Source organism: Anopheles stephensi, chromosome 3 (genome assembly GCF_013141755.1).
Source record: "Anopheles stephensi strain Indian chromosome 3, UCI_ANSTEP_V1.0, whole genome shotgun sequence".
NCBI classification, from domain to species: Eukaryota; Metazoa; Arthropoda; class Insecta; order Diptera; family Culicidae; genus Anopheles; species Anopheles stephensi.
This window is the reverse complement of record NC_050203.1, coordinates 6,541,557-6,562,693: the sequence shown is the minus strand read 5'-3', so window position 1 is coordinate 6,562,693 and position 21,137 is coordinate 6,541,557. Positions and strand designations below refer to the sequence as shown.

The window sequence follows — 21,137 nt, the reverse complement described above, 5'->3', positions numbered from 1 at the left end:
TAAAGTTTATTAACTTTTTGCTCGATCTTTGACAAAAACATCGAATCGGACAACATGGCATAACCTGGATTCTGTTCAAATTTGAACAAGGCTGTCAAACCGCAAACGTCACCGCCACCAATGTCAACAAACTCATGTGTTTTGAAAGCATGCGGCATGGTGAATTGCGTGTGAGCGGCATTTCTTTTCTGAAAACGGTGTAAAAATTCCCATCAAACCATGGCTGACGATAGTTCCCATACCGAGACCAAAAAGGCCCACAAAAAGCGCCATTCAGGTAAGTGGAGAACACTGGAATGTGTATTTTATCGCAGTTTTAAACGCACCACATCCACTCGCAGGCGTGAAGGCGGACAAGAAGAAGGCCAAAAACAAACCAACCGAGCGGACGAAAAACCCGAAAGCCTTCGCAATCACCAAGGCCCGCTCGGCAGAGAAGCGATTCCGGCGTAAGGAGGATCTAACCACCAAAAAGCAACATATCCCCATCGTCGATAAAACACCGGAAGAACCACCGCCCGTACTGATCGCAGTGGTAGGACCACCGAAGGTTGGCAAAACCACGCTGATCATGAATCTGATAAAAAACTTCACCAAAACAAACGTGACGAAAGTGAATGGGCCCATTACGGTGGTTACTTCGAAGAAGCGGCGCATCACACTGATCGAGTGTAACAACGATATCAACAGCATGATCGATGTGGCCAAGTGTGCCGATTTGGTGTTGCTGCTGGTGGATGCGAGCTTCGGTTTTGAGATGGAGATATTTGAATTCCTCAACATCTGCCAGGTGCACGGAATGCCGAAGATTATGGGCATACTGAATCATCTGGACATGATCAAGAATGCAAAGGCGTTGAAAATGCAGAAGAAGTTGTTGAAGCATCGCTTCTGGACGGAGGTGTACGATGGCGCTAAACTGTTCTACCTTTCGGGGCTTATTCATGGTGAATATTTGAAGAACGAGATCCGGAATCTGGGTCGCTTCATATCGATTATGAAGTTCCGGCCGCTTACCTGGCGCGGTGCCCACAGCTACCTAATTGCTGACCGCATGGAGGACATAACGAACGCGGAACAGATTCGTTTGAACGCCAAATGTGACCGTAACGTGGTGCTGTACGGGTACGTGCGAGGCGTACCGTTGAAGAAGGAGAATATGGTCCACATCGCAGGGTTGGGTGATATGCCGATCGATGAGCTTAGCACACTGCCCGATCCGTGTCCGCTGCCGTCGGGTGAGAAGAAGCGTAGCCTGATGGAGAAAGAGCGTCTGCTTTACGCACCGATGTCCGGCGTTGGGGGAATCGTGTACGATAAGGATGCGGTGTATATCGAGCTGCAAGGTTCGCACAGCCACAAGCACGGGCCGAAAAACTCCGAACAGCAACAGATCGTTGATTCGTTCATCGAGAAGAAGGAAACGTTCGATGTGACGATCGACAATCAGGAGTTCCGGCTGTTTAGCGGCGGTGCTGTGATTAAGTCGTCCGATTTCGTTGACGAGGCAAAACCGGTTGAGCTTGAATCGGATGAGGATGAGGATGAACGGGATGATGAGGATGACGACGAGGAGGAGGAGGAGGAGGAGGAAGATTCCGGGCTGGAAGATTCTGACGATGAAGAAGAAGTGGGTAAAGGCGCACGATTGGGCTGGATACCGGATGAGGGCGATGGTGGTGAGGATGACGAGGAAGAAGGTTCCAGCGATGAGGACGATGAGGATGATATGAACGACATGGACGCACTAGGCAAAAAGTCTCGCTCAAGCGGATATCTCTCGTCAGACGATGAGCAAACGGCTTCCGGCAGCAACACGATGGCCTGGAAAGATGGGCTAGCAGCTCGCGCCCGCAAAGACTACCTAGAACGGTTGGCCACGAACAAAAACCTCATGAAAATAGTGTACGGAGTGTTCAGCAAGTTCCACAAACGCCAGCAAGAGCGGGAAGCAGCCGAGGCCGAAAACGCCGAATCGGAGGACGAAGACTTACTCGGCGGAATATTCAAAAGCGTTACCCAGAAGCAAACGGAACTGCAGAAGAAAAAGAGCGTCCAGGATGGGGATGAATGTTGCTTTTTCGAGGAGTACGGTGACGGGGTGCGGGATTGGACGGCGGCGGACAATAAGGACCTCATAAGGAACTGCTTCGTGACGGGCAAATGGAAAGCGTCGGAAGATGCGGAAGAGCTGCTCAAGCTGGACGATATGAGCGATGGCGATAGTGATGTGTACGGTGACTTTGAGGATCTGGAAACGGGCGAAAAGCATGAAGCTCCGAAAGGCTCTAAGGGCTCCAAAAAGTCCGACCAGGAACCCGACCCCAGTGAGGATGGCGAGGATGGAGAAGCGAAGGAAGGTGATGGTGCGAAGGGCGTCAAGCGGAAGGTGACACGGATCGAGGAGAAAAACATGTCCCGCACCGAGCTGATGGCAAAGAAGATGAAGCTGAAGGCAAAGTTCGATTCCGAGTACGACAATCCGGAAAAGGACGATCAGCGCATCGAGGGCGATCATCAGTACTACGAGAAGCTGAAAGCGGACGCTCTGCGCCAGTCAGAGCTCAACAAGAAAGAGTTTGCCAACCTGGACGAGGATGTGCGGCTAAACATCGAAGGCCACCGAGCGGGGCTGTACGTGCGCATGAGCTTTAAAAACATTTCCGCCGAATTTGTGGAGCATTTCGATCCGGCTTACCCGGTACTGATCGGTGGCCTAAACATGGTGGAAGAGAACGTCGGGTACGTGAACTGCAAGGTGAAAAAGCACCGGTGGTACAAGAAAACGCTGAAAACGGGAGATCCCCTAATCATTTCACTCGGCTGGCGACGGTTCCAGACGGTCCCGATCTACGCCAAGGTGGAGGATGATTTTAAGCATCGCTACCTCAAGTACACACCGAACCACGTGACGTGCAGTATGAGCTTCTGGGGTCCGATTACACCGCAGAACACGGGCATGATGGCCATCCAGACGGTGGCGTACGATCAGAAGGAGGTACGAAAGCTTGGCTTCCGTGTGGCGGCAACCGGCGCCGTTAGCGAATCGGACAAGAACGTGGAGATTATGAAGAAGCTCAAGCTAATCGGAACACCGGAGAAAATCTATCAGAAAACGGCCTACGTGAAGGGTATGTTCAACTCGACGCTCGAGGTGGCCAAATTCGAGGGCGCAAAGATACGTACCGTGTCCGGCATTCGGGGTCAGATCAAGAAAGCCGTCCCGCCGGAAGGTTCATTCCGTGCCACGTTTGAGGATCGCATTCAGCTGAGCGATATCGTGTTCTGTCGCACCTGGTTCCGGGTGAATGTGCCGAAGTTTTACGCACCCGTGACGAACCTGCTGCTGCCGCAGGAGCAGAAAACTCAGTGGATCGGTATGAAAACGTTGGGCCAGTTGAAGCGCGAAAAGAACATTCAGTTCGAGCCGAAGGAGGACAGCACGTACAAGAAGATTGTGCGTGAAAAGCTTTCCTTCCGGCCGTTGGTCATACCGAAAAGCCTTCAGAAGGCGCTGCCGTACAAGGATAAGCCGAAGCTGGGACCGGTGAATCCGAAAAAATCGTTCGAAAGCGAACGTGTGGCGGTGGTTCTGTCGCCGCACGAGCAGAAGGTGAGCTTCGGGTGATGAAAATTTGCTGTAATCAACTTGCAATACTAAATTTTCCTTCCTTTCCAGGTGGCCAAAATGATGAACATGATTAAGACCAACTTCAAAACCAAGGCGAGCAAACAGCTGCGCCAAACCAGGGAACGGTCAAAGAAGTACAAGAAGCAGCAGATGAACGAAAAGTTTAAAAAGCTACAGCGCCAGAAGGAGCTGAAAAAGAAGGTGTTCAAGGCGATCAGTAAAATGGATGCGAAAAATGAGGAGAAAAAGAAGGGCGGCGTAAAGCAGTGAACGAGTTTTCCCTTTAGGGTGAAATAAAGAATGTTTAAATAATTTAAAAAATAAGTCTTGTTCGAAACGTTCGAACGTGTTCGCCCTATTGTTCGAACCACGGCGGCGTTACCATGGAAACGTCGGAAAAACAAACAGCCATTGGCAAACAGCTGAAATTTTCCTACCAGCCTTCTCACTTTCAAGCTACGTTTCTGTGGTGAAAGACGTGCACGTTGTGCCGAAGTTTCCCTTGTGCGAAGCGGCACCTGTTCCTCTGTGGTAGTTTCCCTCCCCCTGTTTTTCCCTCCCACTCCGGAGGTTTTTGCCCGTGCCGCAACGAGTGTGTTTTTATCGGGCTTTTCTTTGGAGCTTAGTGTGAAGTGTGTGAAATTTTCGCGTGTAATCACCAAGAATGTCGACGGCACTGCGTTCCTCGTGAGTATTTTCCGTAACGGTGTGCGTGCGTGTGTGTTTGTGGTAGGGAAATAAGGTCCTTTGACCCATCATGTAACAGCGAAGGGATAGTGCGAGGAATTGCTGCTGTGCATCGTGTTCCTCGCGCCCATTTTCCTCTCTCAATTTCCAATAAAGTTCCAAGAAAAGTTGGTGAGTGATAGATATCCAAACGAGTAGGAAAATTCACCCATCTCATCATCATTTTCCCAACAATCACTTGCAATTTTCTTTTCCCCAATTCAACCAGTGACACGTGAATAGGTCCCGCTGCCGTTCGGAGTGGGGCGAGAGCTGCTTTATGTTCCTCCCCGTACTACCCATTTCCTCACCCGCCCAATCACTTTCCCTTAGTAACGTAAAAACATTTCCTTTTCGATCGCGTCTGGCGGCCTTTCGCCAAACGGCACAACATGTTAGCGATTGGATGGCAACTGGCAAGGACCTTTTTATTTATCAAAGTAAACATTGCCTTGGTCAGTTGCGCCGTCAGTGTCACCGCTATCGTGATTTGTTGTACTGCCGCTCCTCACTCCTCAATACCATATATGGCTTGCGTATCATCGCTTCATCGCGTCCATTGCTGTGCTTTGCTTTAGTGGAATTCATGAAGTTAATCTTCAATCACAGTATGCATTGAGAAGATTGAGTAACCATTTCCATTGCACCGCTTCAGATATTCGATGCAGAGTATGGAAAGTCTATATTCGAACAGTTCCAAGTTTTCCGCGCTTCATCGCCGCAAGGCGGCTGCTAGGCAACCGGCCATCGTGATTGCGTCCAACAGCGATGTGCGGCACCGGGTAATGTCGGCGCGAATGTTGCGCCTGAAGCAGATGCAGAACCAGCTGGAGGCGGCCAATATGGTCATTGCGGTAACTAGTCTGAGACTTCGGGTACAGATTTTGTGGTAACACTCTAACCTGCTTTCCATCTGCGGTAGGAACTGACCAAGGATAATCGTCTGCTGAAATCGGTACAGAAACGGCAGGATTCGGCCCTCTCCAAGTACGTCAACTCGAACGCCGAGCTTCCAAAGCTGCTCAATTCGCACGCGGAAGAGATCCGAACCTGGCAGACCAAGTATCGGAACCTCCAGAACCAAAACAGGGAGCTGAATGGGAAGCTGAAGGCAAAGGATGCACACATACTTACGATTACGGATCAGAACAAGCACCTGGTGCAGCTCAACAAAGATAAGTATGTGCCTCCCTCTCTAAGTGGTCCCTGGGAGGGCTCTCAATAATCTGGCCACTCTTTTACCGCCAGACATTTGGAAGAACGCGAAAGACTGGCAGACAGGGTACGGTATTTAGAGAACAGGCTGATGGAGAAAGACAACGATGCCAAATTACTCGCTAGGAGACTGCAGCTGGAGACGAAAAACTTCAAGGCACAGCTACAGCAGGAAGTGTTGAAGCAGCGTGAGATGGCACAGAAGCTCGAACGGGCACATCATGAGATCAATCGCTTGAACTCTGTTATTGAGGTAACGGGCATTGGGATTATTAGTACGTTGTTAACTTATATATCTGTGAAACTGTCTTACAGATATACGAGAAACGCACTCCTTCAACCTTACTGAAGAACAGCAGCTTTCTGATGAAGACGACACCGAAACCATCTTCGGCCCAGCAGCAGCAGCAGCAGCAGCAGCAGCAACAGCAACAAATTGTTCGATTTTCAAACGGCACCACACACAAGTCACCTTTTCCGGTAAGAGCTCCGGACTCGTCCTTAGCGCTCTGTATACAGGCCACTAACTCATCGGATGCTTTACCTACTTGCAGAACTTTTCTGAACCTTCGCCTGTGACGAATCTGGACATGAGTCCGAAAATCAAACCCGTCCACGAAGGCGAAGGCGATAACAAATCTCCCGTTCCGAGTCCAAGAACGCTCCAACCCCTATCACCACATCATGAGGACACACCTCCCGTTCCACAGAATTCATCCAAACCCAGAAAGAAACACAGCTCAAGGAAGCAAAAGGCGGACAACCACTCGGATGAGGCCAGCACCAATGGAAAGCCGGATGAGCACCAGTACGACGAGGGCATGTGCACCGAGTTCAACCAGTACGCGCTGGAGCAGGAGGCCGAATTTGATAAGGCAATCGCGTCGGAACTGTTCCGTTTGCAAACGGAAATGGGTTCCGGTACAGCGAAGCTACCGAAAAGCCAAACCTCCAACCGTTACAGCGCGACTACGGAAACATCGTACGAGGATGATTACGAAACGGACCGATCGCCGGAAAAGACCGTTGATCATCTGAGTGAAATATTCAAGCATAAGGCACACATCAGCGAAATCGAGGAACAGTTCCGCGAGGTTAGCTCCTCGGCCACCACGAATGGTTATTCAACTGCCAAGGACAGTGTGAAGCTGCGGAGCGTGAAGAAACGGATCGTCACCTCGTCCGAGACGAACGATTCGGACTCGATCGATAGTGCGAGCCGTTCGTCGGCGGTGAAAGATTTGGAGGCGATGAAGCAGGAAATGCATCAGAGCATCATGAAGAAGGAAGCACTGCTCGATACGTTTTGTGACGAGTTTAATGGGAAGGAGGTGGTTCGTGCACCGCCGCCACAGCTGAACCGACCCAAGCTGGACAACACGAAGCGTGCGCCGATAGATCCTAAAAAGAAGCAAAACTTGCTGGAAGTGCTGAAGGCAATCGATGGTGATAGTTTCGAGAAATGAGTGTCCTTTTCGTGCAGGCGGGGTGGGATGCGGAAATAATGCTTGAACGATTGAAATTGATGTATCCTATTTATTGGCCGTATCCGCCAGGGACAGTGACAAAGATTTATTTTATAATAAAAGCGTATCTTTGAATGGAAATGCGATTGCTGAGAGCTTGATGAATATGATAAAAAGAAATTAAATTGAAAATCGTGTCTTGTAGCTCGTAACGGTTTTTATTGCAGATTTGAACTAGAGCACTGACAGCACAGCATTTTATACCAGCATTATACCACCCTGACTGACAGTTGCGTTAGCGTGCACGGGAAACGTCAAACGAATCGTAAACAACGCATCGGCAGAGCAGCGCGTGTTGTGATTTTGGTGGGAATTTAGTGGAATTTCGCATACTATTTCACCATGGATGATGGCGATTATGATCACGACGAGTAAGTATTGCGCTCAGCTACCGCTGTCCAGTGTTATCCTAACCAAACCCCCTCGTTCCACTTCCCAGTGTCGGTGGGGATGACTTCGATGATGTCGAGGAGGATGACAACATCGACGAGCTGAACCAGGAGGAGGATGGAGACAACATCGAGATCATCAACCCGGGCCAGGCCGGTGGTGGCGTACCGAAGAACAAGCGCATCACGACCAAATACATGACCAAGTACGAACGGGCGCGAGTGCTCGGTACACGCGCCCTTCAGATTGCCATGTGCGCCCCGATCATGGTCGAGCTGGAAGGTGAAACGGATCCACTGCAGATAGCGATGAAAGAGCTGAAACAGCGCAAAATTCCCATCATCATACGGCGCTACCTGCCCGATTCCTCGTACGAAGATTGGAGTATTGATGAGCTAATTATAATTGACCATTAGGCGGATAGTTTTTGTAAAGGTATTGTAATTGTAAAAAGTGAAGAAATACACGAGTGGAGTGTGTTGAAGAGCGTAAAGTGCAGCGCACGACTTTATTCAGCCTCATCCGGTTGCATGAAAACAGATCGCTACGCTAGCTCCAGCTAAACCCACCGGCCTCCTGGCTGTACAGCAGTCGCTCCGTGTCGAACACGGAATCCTTCGTCGCGCGGCACATGTTTTCGACGATGCGCTTGTTGAGTCCGCAGTCGGAAAGGTTCTCCTTGCCAAATACCGGTCCAGCCAGCGCGGACGCATCGTTCTCTTTGTCCGAATCGCTTATGAGCCTCTGGGACGCATCGCACAGTGCGGTCGTGCTAGGGACGGTCGCTAGCGTAACGCTGAATTTGTCCTTACTTTCACACAGGAGATCCGTGACGTACGGTAGGATGTGGGGCAGGATGACTCCTTGCAGCTCTGTGCTGTGGTATTCCTCTCCATCCATTTGGATCTTGGTGGAACGAGTCTGCAGGGTGCGAAGTGTCGCTCCGGCGAAGGACACCGGTGCAAGCAGGGTCGGCGGAATGCCAGCTAGTCGTCCGACCTTGGCGATGGTGCTTTTTGCGTTTAGGAGAAAGTTGAAGAACGCCTGACACTCGGGGCCTTCGATGAGGACAAGCGATTGATCGCTGTAATCGGCACCACATTCTCGCTGCTGCTGCTTCTTGCTGTGGTTGTCACTGATCTTGCGGATTTCCGCTGCATCCACCCCGAGACTCTCCAACCACTGCTCACCATCCATGTCGTCATCGTCCTCGTCGGCGTCCGCTTCCAGCGACCGATCAGCCGTCTCCTCATTCGTTGTCGTCTGGGACTGTTCTTCGGACGAGTTGGAAAAGCTGCTATTTCCGATACCGGATTCCGACGAGCGGTTTAGATTGTCTCCTGCCGTTTGAGCTGCTTTCTTCATTGGCATTGTGAATTCAATCTCCTCCTGTTTAAGGGCGGCCCGCATTCCCCGTGTGGTTGGTGTGAGTAGGGCGTGTGTTTCGACTCGTCCACCAATACCGGCCGCTCGGAACAGTACGGTGAATGAGTTCGCACACAGGTAAAAGTACGGACAGTGCCGGGCACGGACCAGCTGAAACAGATTCCGAAAGCTAATGATCCACTCTTTGGCCAGCACGGCCCGGACGGACTCATCCAGTGGGGTTTGCGTGTGGTTGTTGCGGGAATTTCGTGGGAAAAGGGTGAACCACGGAAGATACGGATGCTGCCAGTAGAGAGTGGCCTGATAGAAGCGGGCACCGGGCGAAATGTCCAGTCCGGTGGACGATTCCTTCGAATCGATGCAGCGTACGAATGAGGTTAGGCCACTCGCTTCTTGGTTCGTTTTCAGATTCGTACCGGGGATCGGCGTTCGACAGATGATGCGCAGTTTGCTCTTGATGCTCCAGTGGATCGGGGCGAGCTTGCTCATTTTGGGAGGTTCTTCTTCTAGTTCCGGCGGAAGCGATTGCGCGACGGGACAATGCTGATCCTGCAGGAACCTAGGATCAATGGCAGCTTTCGTTTGTGGCGCTTCCAGGTTTGGTACGACTACAGTTTGTGGTTTGCTGAGTAGACTGAACACTGTATCTTCTCCTGCGTCCAGCTCACTCGAGTGAGCTTCCTTCTGTCGTTTGGGAGCTGGATCTACGTTTCTGCGCCGAAAATATCTCATTACAATAGGAAAACTAAAACAAACTATAGCTTCCCTTACCTTGAGAAAGGATTCTTCCGTTTCGTATTAGCCTCGAACCGATTCACAATCGGATCCTCACTGTTACCGCTGCTGCCAGTTTGTATCGATTGCGTGCCCGACGCCTTCGAATGATTGTTCATCCGATCCTGCAGCGCTCGCTGTTTGCGTTTGAGCCGTTGCATTTTTAAAATATCTTCCGGACGCTTCCATTGTGATGGGTTCGACAGTATACCTTCCGTGTTGGAATTCATTTTTCGCGATAATTACGTGGACTGTTCGTTTTCTGTGGGCAAATAAGCGCCAGCAGCAGCAGATGATGCGGACGCGTTTGTTTACATCAGCAGCGTCAGCTGTCACTTTTTTCTGCGAAAGGAAGAAAACAAACGGAAAATCGTGGTTTGTGTGCGTTTCCAACAGATGACGCTTGCGTTGAAAGACATTTGAATTTGAATCGTTGTGCCGTTGGTAAACGTTTTATCCGTGGTTGAAGATTGGGAGTGACTTTCTTTAAGTGGAATAGTTAAAAATTAATTTCTTCTCAATGAAACGTGCGTAAAATGATGTAAATTCGAAATTTCAACCAAAAGAGTGAAGAAAATATATTGAATGTTCATTTTTGGCGCAATATAAACCTGTAGCTGTATATATTTTGCCACTGAATGCAGGGCTATTCAGAGATGATATTTGATACCGCTCACATTTTGTTACTATCGAGCGTCGTTTTTGCTGTACTGCCGGTACACTTCATCACATTCTGAGCGAAAAATCCCTCTTCTAGTCTGAAGTGGTCAAATCAGGAATTACCTCACTTCCAAGGGAATTAGTTGCCCCAGATGGTCGAATCTGCATCGCACTGATATGGCTTTACTACATCCTTTACTCGATTTACAGAAAAGCCATCACTACCGGATAGTTCACCACCACCACCTCTGGACAAGCGAGGATTTCTTTGGTGCGAAAGATAAAGCTATTAAGGTATTAGGGCCTGTATTTTTGCATTTCTCCGCCGAGTAACATCCAACACCTTAAGAAATTCCAACACCCTCAATTTTTTTCCCTTCCAAAAGCGCTTATCCTCGCAAGGACCGGATAGAAGGGTACAATTCCTCTACCAAGCGAACGAACGGCTAAAGTACTGCAGTAATGCTCACTTGAAAATACACACACACACACACCGAAAAAAAGAAGGAAAACCTTACTGGATGTACATCAATGTCTTCATTTGGGAGTTTATTTTGTGTGGAGGGCCTCCCCCCCATTTTTTCCAAGTCTGTCCCTATCAGCAGCAAAACTGTGAAGTGGTTGATTTTTACTTCACCAACCACCCGCCAAAGTTCATCATCGCAGGTGAGGGCATCGTGAACGTGAGAACCTGCCGGGTAGTGTGCATCCAGCCGCGGACCGTGGCCCACGAGGTGGAAGCGAGTGGTGCGACTCTAAAGATAGAAAATACTTAAAGTATGTTTCTAAATCGTATTGGATCTGCATAAAATTTGAATACGCTTAGGAAATGGAAGTTTTTCCCGCTTTTCCGCATTCGTTCCGGGTTGCCTTTTTTGTTGTTGTTTCCCTTTAGCTTCCAACGTGATGACGTCTGCGCGCGGGTGACGTCTTAAGGCCGCGACAGGTCCTGCCTGGTTGGTGTTTTTTTTCGCGCGTTGAAAAGGACAGTTTGTTGCTTTTGTACCGCCGACATGTCCTGCGACAAGGCAACCGCTTCGGAGGGTCAGAGTCGCGTGAAAGCGGAACGAATGCTGGGAGTTGGATGGGGGACACAGCGAGGAGGGACACATTGAAAGGAAGCCAAAAAAAGCTTTAAAATTTTATTTATTTGTCTGCTGATTTTGGCTGTCTGACTTCTTGTTGCCGTGTTGTCGCAGTGGGTACTCTCTCTACCGACGGTTCCAACGGTGGTTCCTTTGTAACATCTTCCGGATTTAGCACGGTTTGTTCGGGTTGAGATGTCTTGGGCTGGCTTTTTTGTTGGTTGAGCATCTTGGTTGACCGGAGCTGGAGGGGACAAAAAATATGTTTCAATCTGTGTCACTTTAACGCCCTCGATAATGGTGCGAGTGACAGTCGGGTCGGGTACTGCTGTTGCCACTTTGTATCGGACGGACAGATGACAATCGTAAGATAAATCTATCTACCATCGGTACAAGAAAGCTTTGAGGGTTCTAGTAGCTCGAAGGAAATGGTTTTTCTATGAGATCTTGTCCACAGCATTTCTTTTCACAGTTAAACTATCAAAGGCTTCGCTCCAAACTTCAACTGAAGCCCTCCGATAGCTACCGATTTAAATAATCCATGTTTTTGCCCATCGCCACCCCAAACCACAACACGCCAAAGTGCGAAATGTTTCACTCAATTTGCAAATCGACCGTAAATGCGACATGCGACACATGACCCGACACGCACCGGGACACTAAACATGCCTGTCAGCCAGCGTCACCCGTCAGCAAAATACCGCACAGGGCGAAGTGTGGTGCCCACTATTTATTCTTTCTTTGCTTACGTTTGGACGTTGTTTAGACACAGCCCCTGTCGGTGTGGTTGGGCACGATCCATCAAAATCACCTTCCAACCATGCGTTTATCAATCTTTTTTAAAACTGTGTCTAGACGGGGCCCAGGTATTACTTGGGCTCGATCAAGACTCCAGCGGGAGGAAAGTTGCAACTCACTTGCACCGCTGTTTTTCACTTGTCATAATGAAGTTAAGGCTTGGGCGAGCTTCTCCCCGAAAATAAAAACCCCAAAAGAAAATTCCGCTTAATTCATTCACTGCATCGGTTAACACCTTTTGTTGAAAATTGTGATAAATTATTTATAAGAAAATACCGAAAGTATCTCAGCAGTGTGTACTCGCCCTTCCCCCCAACACTATCTGTTATCCAATTAAATCTAATCATCACGTTTAAGAGCAGAAAAAAACAGACCCGAAACCTTGGAGCACCCTGTTGTAAGTGTTGCCGATTTTTTGTTTTTTGGAGGCCTTTTGGCGGTGCGTGTCCCCGGTGCCCGAGTGACGCCCGAGATGGATGAGTCCGAAATTAGTGACTTGGTTTTGGACGAGAGAGTTTTGGAGCTAGTCCCCTGCCTTCAAAGGTTCGCTATCATTAGCGCAGGAAGTGGAGTGACTTTCTACACACTTTCCGCGGCATTGCGGGACTGCGGGAAATGGCCACTAGCACCCGACCCAGAGCTTACCCCTTTACACGTTGGTTTGTTTCGAGGTTAATGATGGGTTATGGGTTACCTATCCGGTTACCGTGGCAGGAAAAAAACGTACCACCGCACCGTGAGCGAGTACCGAGCATTAGGATTAATGGTGGCAATGTTTTCGTTGTTTTATATATACCTTGACCGGTATAAGCGGCGGCGATCGCGTTTGGTGGTCTATGATTATAAACGTCCGCCGCAGAAGGTGAAACGTCCGATGAGCACGGATTCGTCGCAATGAGAACGCCACTGGGGGAGAGGCCCTAGAATTAGGAAGGAATTAGTGGTTCGATGACCGGATTTCGTAGGAAGGCTCTTCTAATCAAATATCCGGCTAGGGGGGGATATTACCTCAGTAAAAGTAATAATGCTTTACCCGCTAGATGTTGATTATTAATATTTTTAAAAAAGGTTCACAATTTCTTTACAAACAGAAGGAAGGTGGATAACAGCTCTACTTTGCTTGGCTCGTAAGGATATCTCTGTACTCCGGCAAAAAAAAACAACACAACACAGGAACCAAGTAGGTCCTCATCGATAGCTCAATCCCTACCGGTTCCGAACCGAAGAAAGCCATTTACACCTAACGGGGCCGTAGCATTCCCGGCGGCTGAACCCGCAAAAAAGGGCAACGAAATAGAGTAATTAAATTTACATAATTTATTTATATTCTCCCACTTTCTTCCGAGCCCGAAAACTTTGGGCAGGAAGCAACTTTCGCGTCCCCGGTATCCGCCATTGGGCTGAAGCAAGGTGTGTGAAGCAAAATAAACACACATCCGATTGGGCTGTGTGGAAGTGGCCTGTGAAGTGTCCTGTGAAAGTTAACCCACTAATAGATGAATAATAAATAGTTTCTCGATCGTAAATCGACCACACCATAGCGGCTCTAAAGCGGCTGTGTAGCAGTGTGTTTTTGTTCCAAGTTTTCAGCTGGTAACGGTGGAAGCACGGTGGCTGAGGAATTAGCCAATTATCCTGCCAGGAGGAACAGGAAGTGTGTGTGTGTGTGTGGCAGGTTGATTTACGTTCGATGAACCAGTGATTACCGGGGACATTCGGTCGACCGTGGTTCGCAATCGTAACGTTTTCTTAAACTTTATGATTAGTGGGTGTTGGTCAATCAAGGGCAGAAAAGGAAGGAAACGACCCGGTGTTAGGGTGTTAATTTTACTTAAATATTGTTTATGTTTTTATTTTGGTGAAATGTATTACAATTTGCACCTGTTCTTACTTTGAAAGACATTAATTTTGTTGCTCACGTAGAACGTTTATTGGTAGCCTTTATTAGAAGTTCAACGTAACACTTGCGATCTGGTGAATAGCAGTGTTGGTAACGCGTCCCTCAATGAAAAAGACTGTTCGATCGGTTTGGGCTCAAATCTCGACCGGACAGCGGATCAATTTTTCGACACACGGGATTTTTCATTTTCAGCTATGGACTACGCTACTTCTAGTAAGGTCAAGCTCGTCAACAGTCAAAGGTAGTCATATCATCATAATATCATCAAAGTCCAAGGATTTGTAATGCAAAAATAAGAACATACAGTGTATTACACTACTTTCTGATTTAATTGTCTCCATGTTTAAAACAGTATGCCATATACATTTGCTTTATGCCTTTTTAAATATATTCAAATTTATATTCAATATTCATCAAATATTCAATTAACCAAGAAGATAGGTATGACTAGTTGGATGTATCATCAAAATAATACAATATTTTTGATTGCATTATTCAATGTGATTTGAATTCAATTATCAATGCTCTTCTCCAAAATGATGTTCTAACTCCAAAATGCAATCTCCATGGCAACCATATGTCAACCGTATCCTGTCAGTTTAAATATCCCAGTCGAATTACTAGCACAGTGTTTATTTATCCAACTTATTAGTATACGATCGTAATTGCTATTCTTTTCGGCTAGTGTGGAGGTAGTGAAAATAATTTAAAACTCTGTTTGTTTTTCCGTGCCATCTTGGCGGACGCAATTGTCCAATGTCCTTTCACAACCGCAGACACGGTGACGCAAGATGTATGCGCACAATTTGCACAATTCCATCCCTGCTACTGCAGCAGCAGCAGCAGCCATATTTAACTTTTTTCTTCAGTGGAAAACAAAAACAGTTGCAATAAACAAACGGGGTTTAGTTGTTATTTCGGGATAGTTTTGTTGTTTTCGTCTCGGCATTGCGGGTGGCTCGAGCAATTTATCTGCCAACCGCTCGGAAGAACGCTGCACTGTAGTTGATTACCTTTTTGCGAAGATTAAACCGAAGATGTGTCATTCCAAACCACCACCCCTACTGTGGCGAACAAGATATTGCCACTTGCCCTTCTTCACATCTCCAAAGCCCTAACTATCATCTTCCTGCACTCGACGGTGATAGTTGGAAATAATGTGCGTGATGAAAATGGCCGAGCAGGGGAACGGGAACGCAATTTATGGCCACGGTTCGGTCACTCGTGTGTGTCGGCAAGGATGTTGCGCAAGGACCATTGTGGGGGCGAGAGTGAACGAGATAGCCGGGCAAACTGCGCTGCCCATCTTCGGACCGTCGTGGGATTCGAACCTTTTTTGTTCACCTTCAGCTGTCGGCCGGCGAGCAACAGCAACAACAAAAAAATGGGGTGTGGTCCAAAGAGCCCTGGCACAAACTCAACTGGCCAACTGGACCCGAATTGGGTTTGGCTGGTGGGCAAAAACGGTAGGTTTGAAGTTTTTTTGTTTTTTGGCCTCGCTCCGCCATTCCTTCCAATGCTCCGTTGACCACGGTCGCTCGGTGAGAGCTCTCGGCAAGGTTACTACTTCCTTCGGGGTTATGAGATAGCTGCTGCTTGTCGCTCACACGAGGTCTCCGAGGTTCGGCTCTCGTCCTTATGGTTGCGCTTGATTGGACTTGGAAAGGATTCCTCCAATAAGGGGGACTCCTCCAAACGGGAGCGGGAGTCCTGGGAATTTTATTATTTCCTAGTTTTTATTTCCATCCCATTAGGGAATCCTCCCGCACTGGCTGCATCGGAACGGTCATCGGAAATCGGACCGAACCGGTCAACCGGATCTGGTCAGGCGTAACCACCAATCGGCAACCGACCTTCTCCGTGCCGTGCTGGGAATGTTTGCGTTTATTTTATGTTAGTTTTTCTTCTTCGTCCTTTGCCCTTCCGATGGAGTATCCTCCAGCAAGGAGTACTCCTAGTAGAGTAGCCTTTTTGGTGGCCTTTTTTCCTTTCTCGGTAGCAGTTTCGGATGAGCGAGAAAAATAACATAAAACCCTTGGGTCCTGGGCGATGTTTTGTGCCCGGCGCGGCACCCGTCCCGATGACCAGTGCCGTCCCCTGCTGGGTGGAAAGATTTTCGTCTTTACGGATACAAACACACACGGAAAAAAAAGTTGGGCTTCGAGTTGGAGTACTTTGAAGACAGCATAAAAATTCTTTGTTTGTTTATGAGTGGTCGCTCGCTGGGTGGTGTGTCCTGTCGCGAACCCGAAGGATATACGTGCAAAGGATGTCCTCCCGTTTTTTTTTTGTGGGATCATCATATGGGATGTGGTTTTGGTTTGGCCAACGGAGAGGAGGGTTTATTTTTTACTCATTCCGGGGGAGCGAAAAAGTAGCTTTATGTTTGTAGTTGGGTGTATAAATTTTACCCGTTCCGCCCTGCAACATCTTCCCGGCACATGAGGATTTAGGACGCCTCGAAGAAGAGTTTATCTAGTCTTTTGTTGCGGGTTTGGAAAATCCACACTCTACTATTTGGTGCTGGGTTTGGGGAAAAAATAAACATTCCAGCTCGGGAAGGATGCCGAGTACCAATGCCACGGAAAACAACGCACAAAAACAATCCGACAGTAGGAAAACTGGGTGGCCAGTGGAGGTTTTAATCTCGCTTTTGGACGCGAATGTTGCTAAATAAACTCTACCAGCGCCCAGAGCTTGTTTCTTTGTCCCGAGGGCACCAAGTTCTTCAGATGGCCCCATATCATTCTTCGCTCTTTTTCCCAACGTGTGGTGTGTTTTGTTAGTTTGCAGCTCATCCCGTGGTTGGTAGAAAAGTTCGCGAGGTTCCCGCAAAAAATAAATCTCATCCACTTCCCAACCGTTGCGCCATTGCGTTACGATCGCCAAGGACATAAATTTACTGACAGAGCAGAGTGGTCGTTGTTGTTGTTGTTGCTGGAGGAGATAAATCTTTCCTCCTGGGCGGCTTTGAAGTGGATCGCAATCGCTCTGCAGAATTGTTTTTATTTGTCGTTGCCCTTTTTTTTTGCCCTGTCTATGCTCCTGCGTGTAATGCGTATCGGTTCTCTGGCTAATGGCGACCGGGATGGCCAATTTTCTTGAGGGGTAAGGTATCGATAGCGATACATTCTACTGCAGTTCCGGCATATTACCGATCTTATCACGGTCAGACAATCGCATGCTCTAAATAATTGAAATGTGTGTGTGTGTGTGTGTGTGTGTATATTAATAGCGCAGCTTTAGGACCGATTTTATCGGCCAATCGGGTTTATTTATCTTGCCGAAAGCGATTTGTCAGTAATTAATGCGTTGTCAAGGACCGACTGTGGTGTGGCGTTCTGTCTTAAGCTTCATTATGCAAATGAGTGCTAAACATCGATCGATAGTGATGGAATGGCCGGAGACATTCCCGGAAATTTACGTTTTCTATGGCGTGAAATATTAAAATCAAGATTTTTCATTCACTGGCCTTGTGTTGTGGATGTATTTCCTTGGTTACTGTAAGGGAAATTAAATATGGAGGTCTCTGCTTCATCAAATCTGCTGACAGAGTGCTTCTTAGTCCACGCACTGTTAATCTCGCCACTGGTTCTAGCAGCCTAAAATCGCTCTAAATTGCTGTGACCAAAATAGTCCAAAAGAACCACAATTGAAGGCTCATCTTGACGACTGATTAATGTCGCATTGAGCTTTAAAGCATCCTCTTAACTCTGGAGAAAAAGGAGACAATTTTATTTATTATTTATTGTCATTATAATTCAACGAGTCACGCAGGGCCCTCTTGAAGCCTAATTGCTAAGACACTTAACAGTTACAAGGACGGACGGATCGAATACAATTTAAAAGCGCAGCGCGTGACATGTCCGGTTGGTGACGATTACTGCTACAATTATATTCACGGCACATCCGGAGAAAGGGATCAAAGGTACCAAAACGGGTTCGGCGATCCTCTACGTCAAGCAGCGTCCTTGGGCGAAGCAGCCTGGTTGGGACATATAAGTTGAGTCCAGAGAGTAGTGTTGGAGAGTCGATCCGATAGTCCAAAATTCCCGCAACAAATAGTCTCTGGGTGTTGCAGTTACGCTGGTTCAGCGACTCGATACCCAAAAGTGCACAGCGAGCGCCGTAGTCCACTTGGACCCTCCTGAAGCGCGAGATGCGAACCGGGTGAATTTGCGCTGGACGGATTCCAGACGGGCTAGGGGCCGAGCAGCAGATGGCCACCATACAATAGAGGCATACTCCAGCACCGATTGATGAGAAAACTCGAGGCTCTATCGCATGGTGGCCTTATCATAAAGACTTCAAACTCTAGAATGTTGATCCAGGTGTCAGAAAATTCGTCCAAAAATAGGAGAATTATCTGGGTAAGATGGACATACAACTGGCTGAATCTGGCCTTGTTACATTCACTCAAAATAAGCGATCCTTCCTTCGATCCAAGAGACTTCCAGCTGAACTCAGTAGCGACCCTTAGATTATATTTGGGGCAACCGCTATCGTAGGATCTTACCCGAAAAAAATCAGATCGCGAGAGCCCAGAAAGAGCTGTAATATTCAAATCATTATTTTAAAAACAGACTTGACTAAGAGGTTGTAAGGCCACAAGGGACCCTGAGGCAATATTTTTGTAGAATGCTTTTTGACTTTACATTTTCAATAAGGAACGTCATTTAAGCTTGTCCAAGATTTTCCAAATTTTCCCACCGAGAGTCTTTGATCCACTATCTTCAGCTGTAAAGGAGGGGGTAAAACGACACGCATTCTTAATAATTTCTTTAGCCAAAATTATTCACGAGAATCGATGGAAAATTTCCAACTGAATTTTCCACCAATCTCCTTCCAATATTTTCATTAATAACAATCTTTTGGCAAACAGTACGTAGCACACACGCCATCTCAACACGTTCGAAGAAGAATGAAAACATTCGACCCGTTCGATCACGTGTCGTTCTGCCGGCGGGAAAAACTGTTCCGAACCAACGTTAAGATTTTTGCTCCCGCTTTGGGGATATTTTTTTTTTAATTCAAATTCTCAGACCAACCGACGCGCTTTTGGCGTGTTTGTTGCCCAATTTTACGCTTCATCAAGTCGAAATAATTATTACAACCGGAGGCATCCGTTTTTGATTATCTGCCCGATACGGGCGGGCAGGCTTCGGCGCGTTGATTTGCCGATCGAAATCGGGGATTGGGAAAGGAGCCTTCACCGAATTCTAATGTTGTTTCTTTAGCATTTTGCATCGAATGAATTGCTAATAGCAACACACACACACGTCATACAAACACTCGCAGACCTCCTCCACCCCGTTTACCTATCAGAGTTAGTTGGTGAGTGATTGCTGGGCCGGCTGATGATATCTAGCCAATATTTACGCCATATTTCGCGAACATCACCACCGCTGCAAGATTGATTTGAATTATGATGTGGAAAATGTATATGTTTTTATTTGAAGCTCTGTGATAGGGGTTTGCTAACGGGGGGAAAAGCCTCCCGGGAGTCTTTTACGGCCGCAAAAACGACACGAGATTCGACGCCACAGCGCACAGCCCGGTGATGTGTGAAATGTGTGTGATGGTTGCGAATTTTCATCCATTTTCCCAGCCAATCCTGCTGTTCAGCTATTGTAACTGCGGAAAACCCTTTTGAGGGGGAGAAGAGGTTTGGATGGGGCACGTTTGGCTTATGGTTCTAAGCGGTGCGTAAATGATTTGGTTTATGTTACCGTCACGGGCCATCGTGGAATCGTGGTTCGATCTATCCATCCATCCAGCGTGTTGAAAGCTGATCCATCAAAGCAGTTGTAGGGGCTGTTGGGAGCTGCCCCAACTCGCACATGTGAAGTTTGGCAAGCAGTCGATGAATTTTGTGCCTTTCCCGATGGGATGCCCGTTTGTTTGTGTTTGTGCACGGGCGTCAGTTGTGCGTGAAATGTTTTATGCTGGCGGATTTTTGTGGCAAGGGATGAGTGGGAACCCTTTTTTGGGGAGGGATGAGTTTTTCGCGAGGTGGAAAGAGTTTTTCCATCGCGAGCAATTGATATGGTTAAATGGAATGAGCACTTCTTTCTGTAATTGAGTACCAATTGAAATTAGGACGACAATTAAGATACTCTGAGGGAGTATCTCTCATTCCTTCACATCACCACATCAAAACATCCGTACGTCCATCGCTCGTTCGGAAGCGACACTTTACATGACACAAAGTTTAATGAACCGTGCAAATACTCCCCAGCGGATTACAGAGCTCCACTGATCCACTGCTTGTCAGCCAGCTTGCCGGTTCTGCAGCTCGTGTTGTGCCGTGAAATCGTTTTGCCAACTGAACCGAACATGACCGATTATATATGGTGTCAATAAAGAAGGATGACACATCTGACACCATCGTCCCGGCCGTAGATCAATTCTCTCTCCGGGAGGATGATTTTTATGTTTTCCCCCAAGATAGTCTCACGCCGGGCGACCGCTCACTTTTGATCTTCTCGCCGGCGTTGGGCACGCGAAGGCGTTGTCTTGCCAAAGTCATTGACACGTCATCGCCCGTCCGACGACGGTCTTGTGGTAGCCAGGACGGAAAATTGTATTTTTATGACAGTAATGGCGGTCCGGTGGTCAATAGAAAATAAATCAAAGCTCGCACAAGATGCACACCGAGGTGGGGTTGGGTTTGCAGATATCCCAAGGATTACGCTGAAGATGACGTGGTTGATACGTGGTGTTTGGGCCGAACGGACATCGGATGTGCGCGCGCGAGATCAAGACCAGATTCTTACCGTCGGGGCGGGAGAGATGTATCATGATTTTCCTGTTTTTTTTTGTTGCTTTGTCTGGTGGTCGTTCCCATATCCCGGTGGGAGATAAATCGTTTGTGGCGTAAATTGATGTTACCCCGCCCGGGCTTCTCACGCCCTCGTGCAGAAAAAAGCAACCAAAAGAAAATCGCTACTAAGCAGAGACACCGGCTCAAAGAACGCATCAAAACCGCAACAAGGACTCATCGTCGCCTTCCAGACGTCGTCGTTTTTTATCGCTTCCCATCACCG

At 47.9% G+C, this 21,137-nt stretch overlaps 4 protein-coding genes across 6 annotated transcripts; 3 read left to right on the top strand and 1 right to left on the bottom strand.

Annotated features, from left to right (window-relative positions):
- The first annotated feature begins 117 nt into the window (after positions 1–117).
- Positions 118–3,952, top strand: LOC118510339 (ribosome biogenesis protein BMS1 homolog). The gene is made up of 3 exons (XM_036052010.1): positions 118–277; positions 342–3,613; positions 3,680–3,952. The coding sequence occupies exons 1-3, from the start codon at positions 220–222 to the stop codon at positions 3,899–3,901; spliced, it is 3,552 nt and encodes a 1,183-aa protein (XP_035907903.1). The 5' UTR covers positions 118–219; the 3' UTR covers positions 3,902–3,952.
- A 129-nt stretch (positions 3,953–4,081) lies between these two features.
- LOC118510348 (lebercilin-like protein) lies at positions 4,082–7,179 on the top strand. 3 transcript variants are annotated; one of them, XM_036052042.1, is made up of 6 exons: positions 4,082–4,318; positions 5,013–5,211; positions 5,280–5,536; positions 5,606–5,825; positions 5,888–6,052; positions 6,127–7,179. In XM_036052042.1, exons 1-6 carry the CDS (start codon positions 4,296–4,298, stop codon positions 7,036–7,038), a joined length of 1,776 nt encoding a protein of 591 aa, XP_035907935.1. In that variant the 5' UTR covers positions 4,082–4,295; the 3' UTR covers positions 7,039–7,179. The 3 variants fall into 3 exon arrangements, with proteins under 3 accessions (XP_035907935.1, XP_035907936.1, XP_035907934.1); XM_036052043.1 differs by having other exon boundaries at positions 4,083–4,489; XM_036052041.1 differs by lacking the exon at positions 4,082–4,318 and adding an exon at positions 4,558–4,948.
- Positions 7,180–7,331: 152 nt separating this feature from the next.
- LOC118510394 (DNA-directed RNA polymerases I, II, and III subunit RPABC2) lies at positions 7,332–7,981 on the top strand. Its single transcript, XM_036052150.1, has 2 exons — positions 7,332–7,469; positions 7,538–7,981. The coding sequence occupies exons 1-2, from the start codon at positions 7,441–7,443 to the stop codon at positions 7,902–7,904; spliced, it is 396 nt and encodes a 131-aa protein (XP_035908043.1). The 5' UTR covers positions 7,332–7,440; the 3' UTR covers positions 7,905–7,981.
- LOC118510355 (protein downstream neighbor of son homolog) lies at positions 7,964–9,978 on the bottom strand. The gene is made up of 2 exons (XM_036052056.1): positions 9,646–9,978; positions 7,964–9,586 (listed from the first exon to the last, which is right to left on the bottom strand). The coding sequence occupies exons 1-2, from the start codon at positions 9,876–9,878 to the stop codon at positions 8,038–8,040; spliced, it is 1,782 nt and encodes a 593-aa protein (XP_035907949.1). The 5' UTR covers positions 9,879–9,978; the 3' UTR covers positions 7,964–8,037.
- Positions 9,979–21,137: the final 11,159 nt, after the last annotated feature.

Coding starts and splice junctions, on each gene's coding strand:
- LOC118510355 (XM_036052056.1), bottom strand. CDS start 9,878: ATGAATTCCAACACGGAAGGTATACTGTCGAACCCATCACAATGGAAG. Junction 9,587..9,645: donor CGGAAGAATCCTTTCTCAAG/GTAAGGGAAGCT, acceptor TTTTCGGCGCAG/AAACGTAGATCCAGCTCCCA.
- LOC118510394 (XM_036052150.1), top strand. CDS start 7,441: ATGGATGATGGCGATTATGATCACGACGA. Junction 7,470..7,537: donor GGCGATTATGATCACGACGA/GTAAGTATTGCG, acceptor TCCACTTCCCAG/TGTCGGTGGGGATGACTTCG.
- LOC118510339 (XM_036052010.1), top strand. CDS start 220: ATGGCTGACGATAGTTCCCATACCGAGACCAAAAAGGCCCACAAAAAG. Junction 278..341: donor CCACAAAAAGCGCCATTCAG/GTAAGTGGAGAA, acceptor ATCCACTCGCAG/GCGTGAAGGCGGACAAGAAG. Junction 3,614..3,679: donor TGTCGCCGCACGAGCAGAAG/GTGAGCTTCGGG, acceptor CTTCCTTTCCAG/GTGGCCAAAATGATGAACAT.
- LOC118510348 (XM_036052041.1), top strand. CDS start 4,638: ATGTTCCTCCCCGTACTACCCATTTCCTCACCCGCCCAATCACTTTCC. Junction 5,537..5,605: donor GTGCAGCTCAACAAAGATAA/GTATGTGCCTCC, acceptor TTTTACCGCCAG/ACATTTGGAAGAACGCGAAA. Junction 5,826..5,887: donor GCTTGAACTCTGTTATTGAG/GTAACGGGCATT, acceptor ACTGTCTTACAG/ATATACGAGAAACGCACTCC.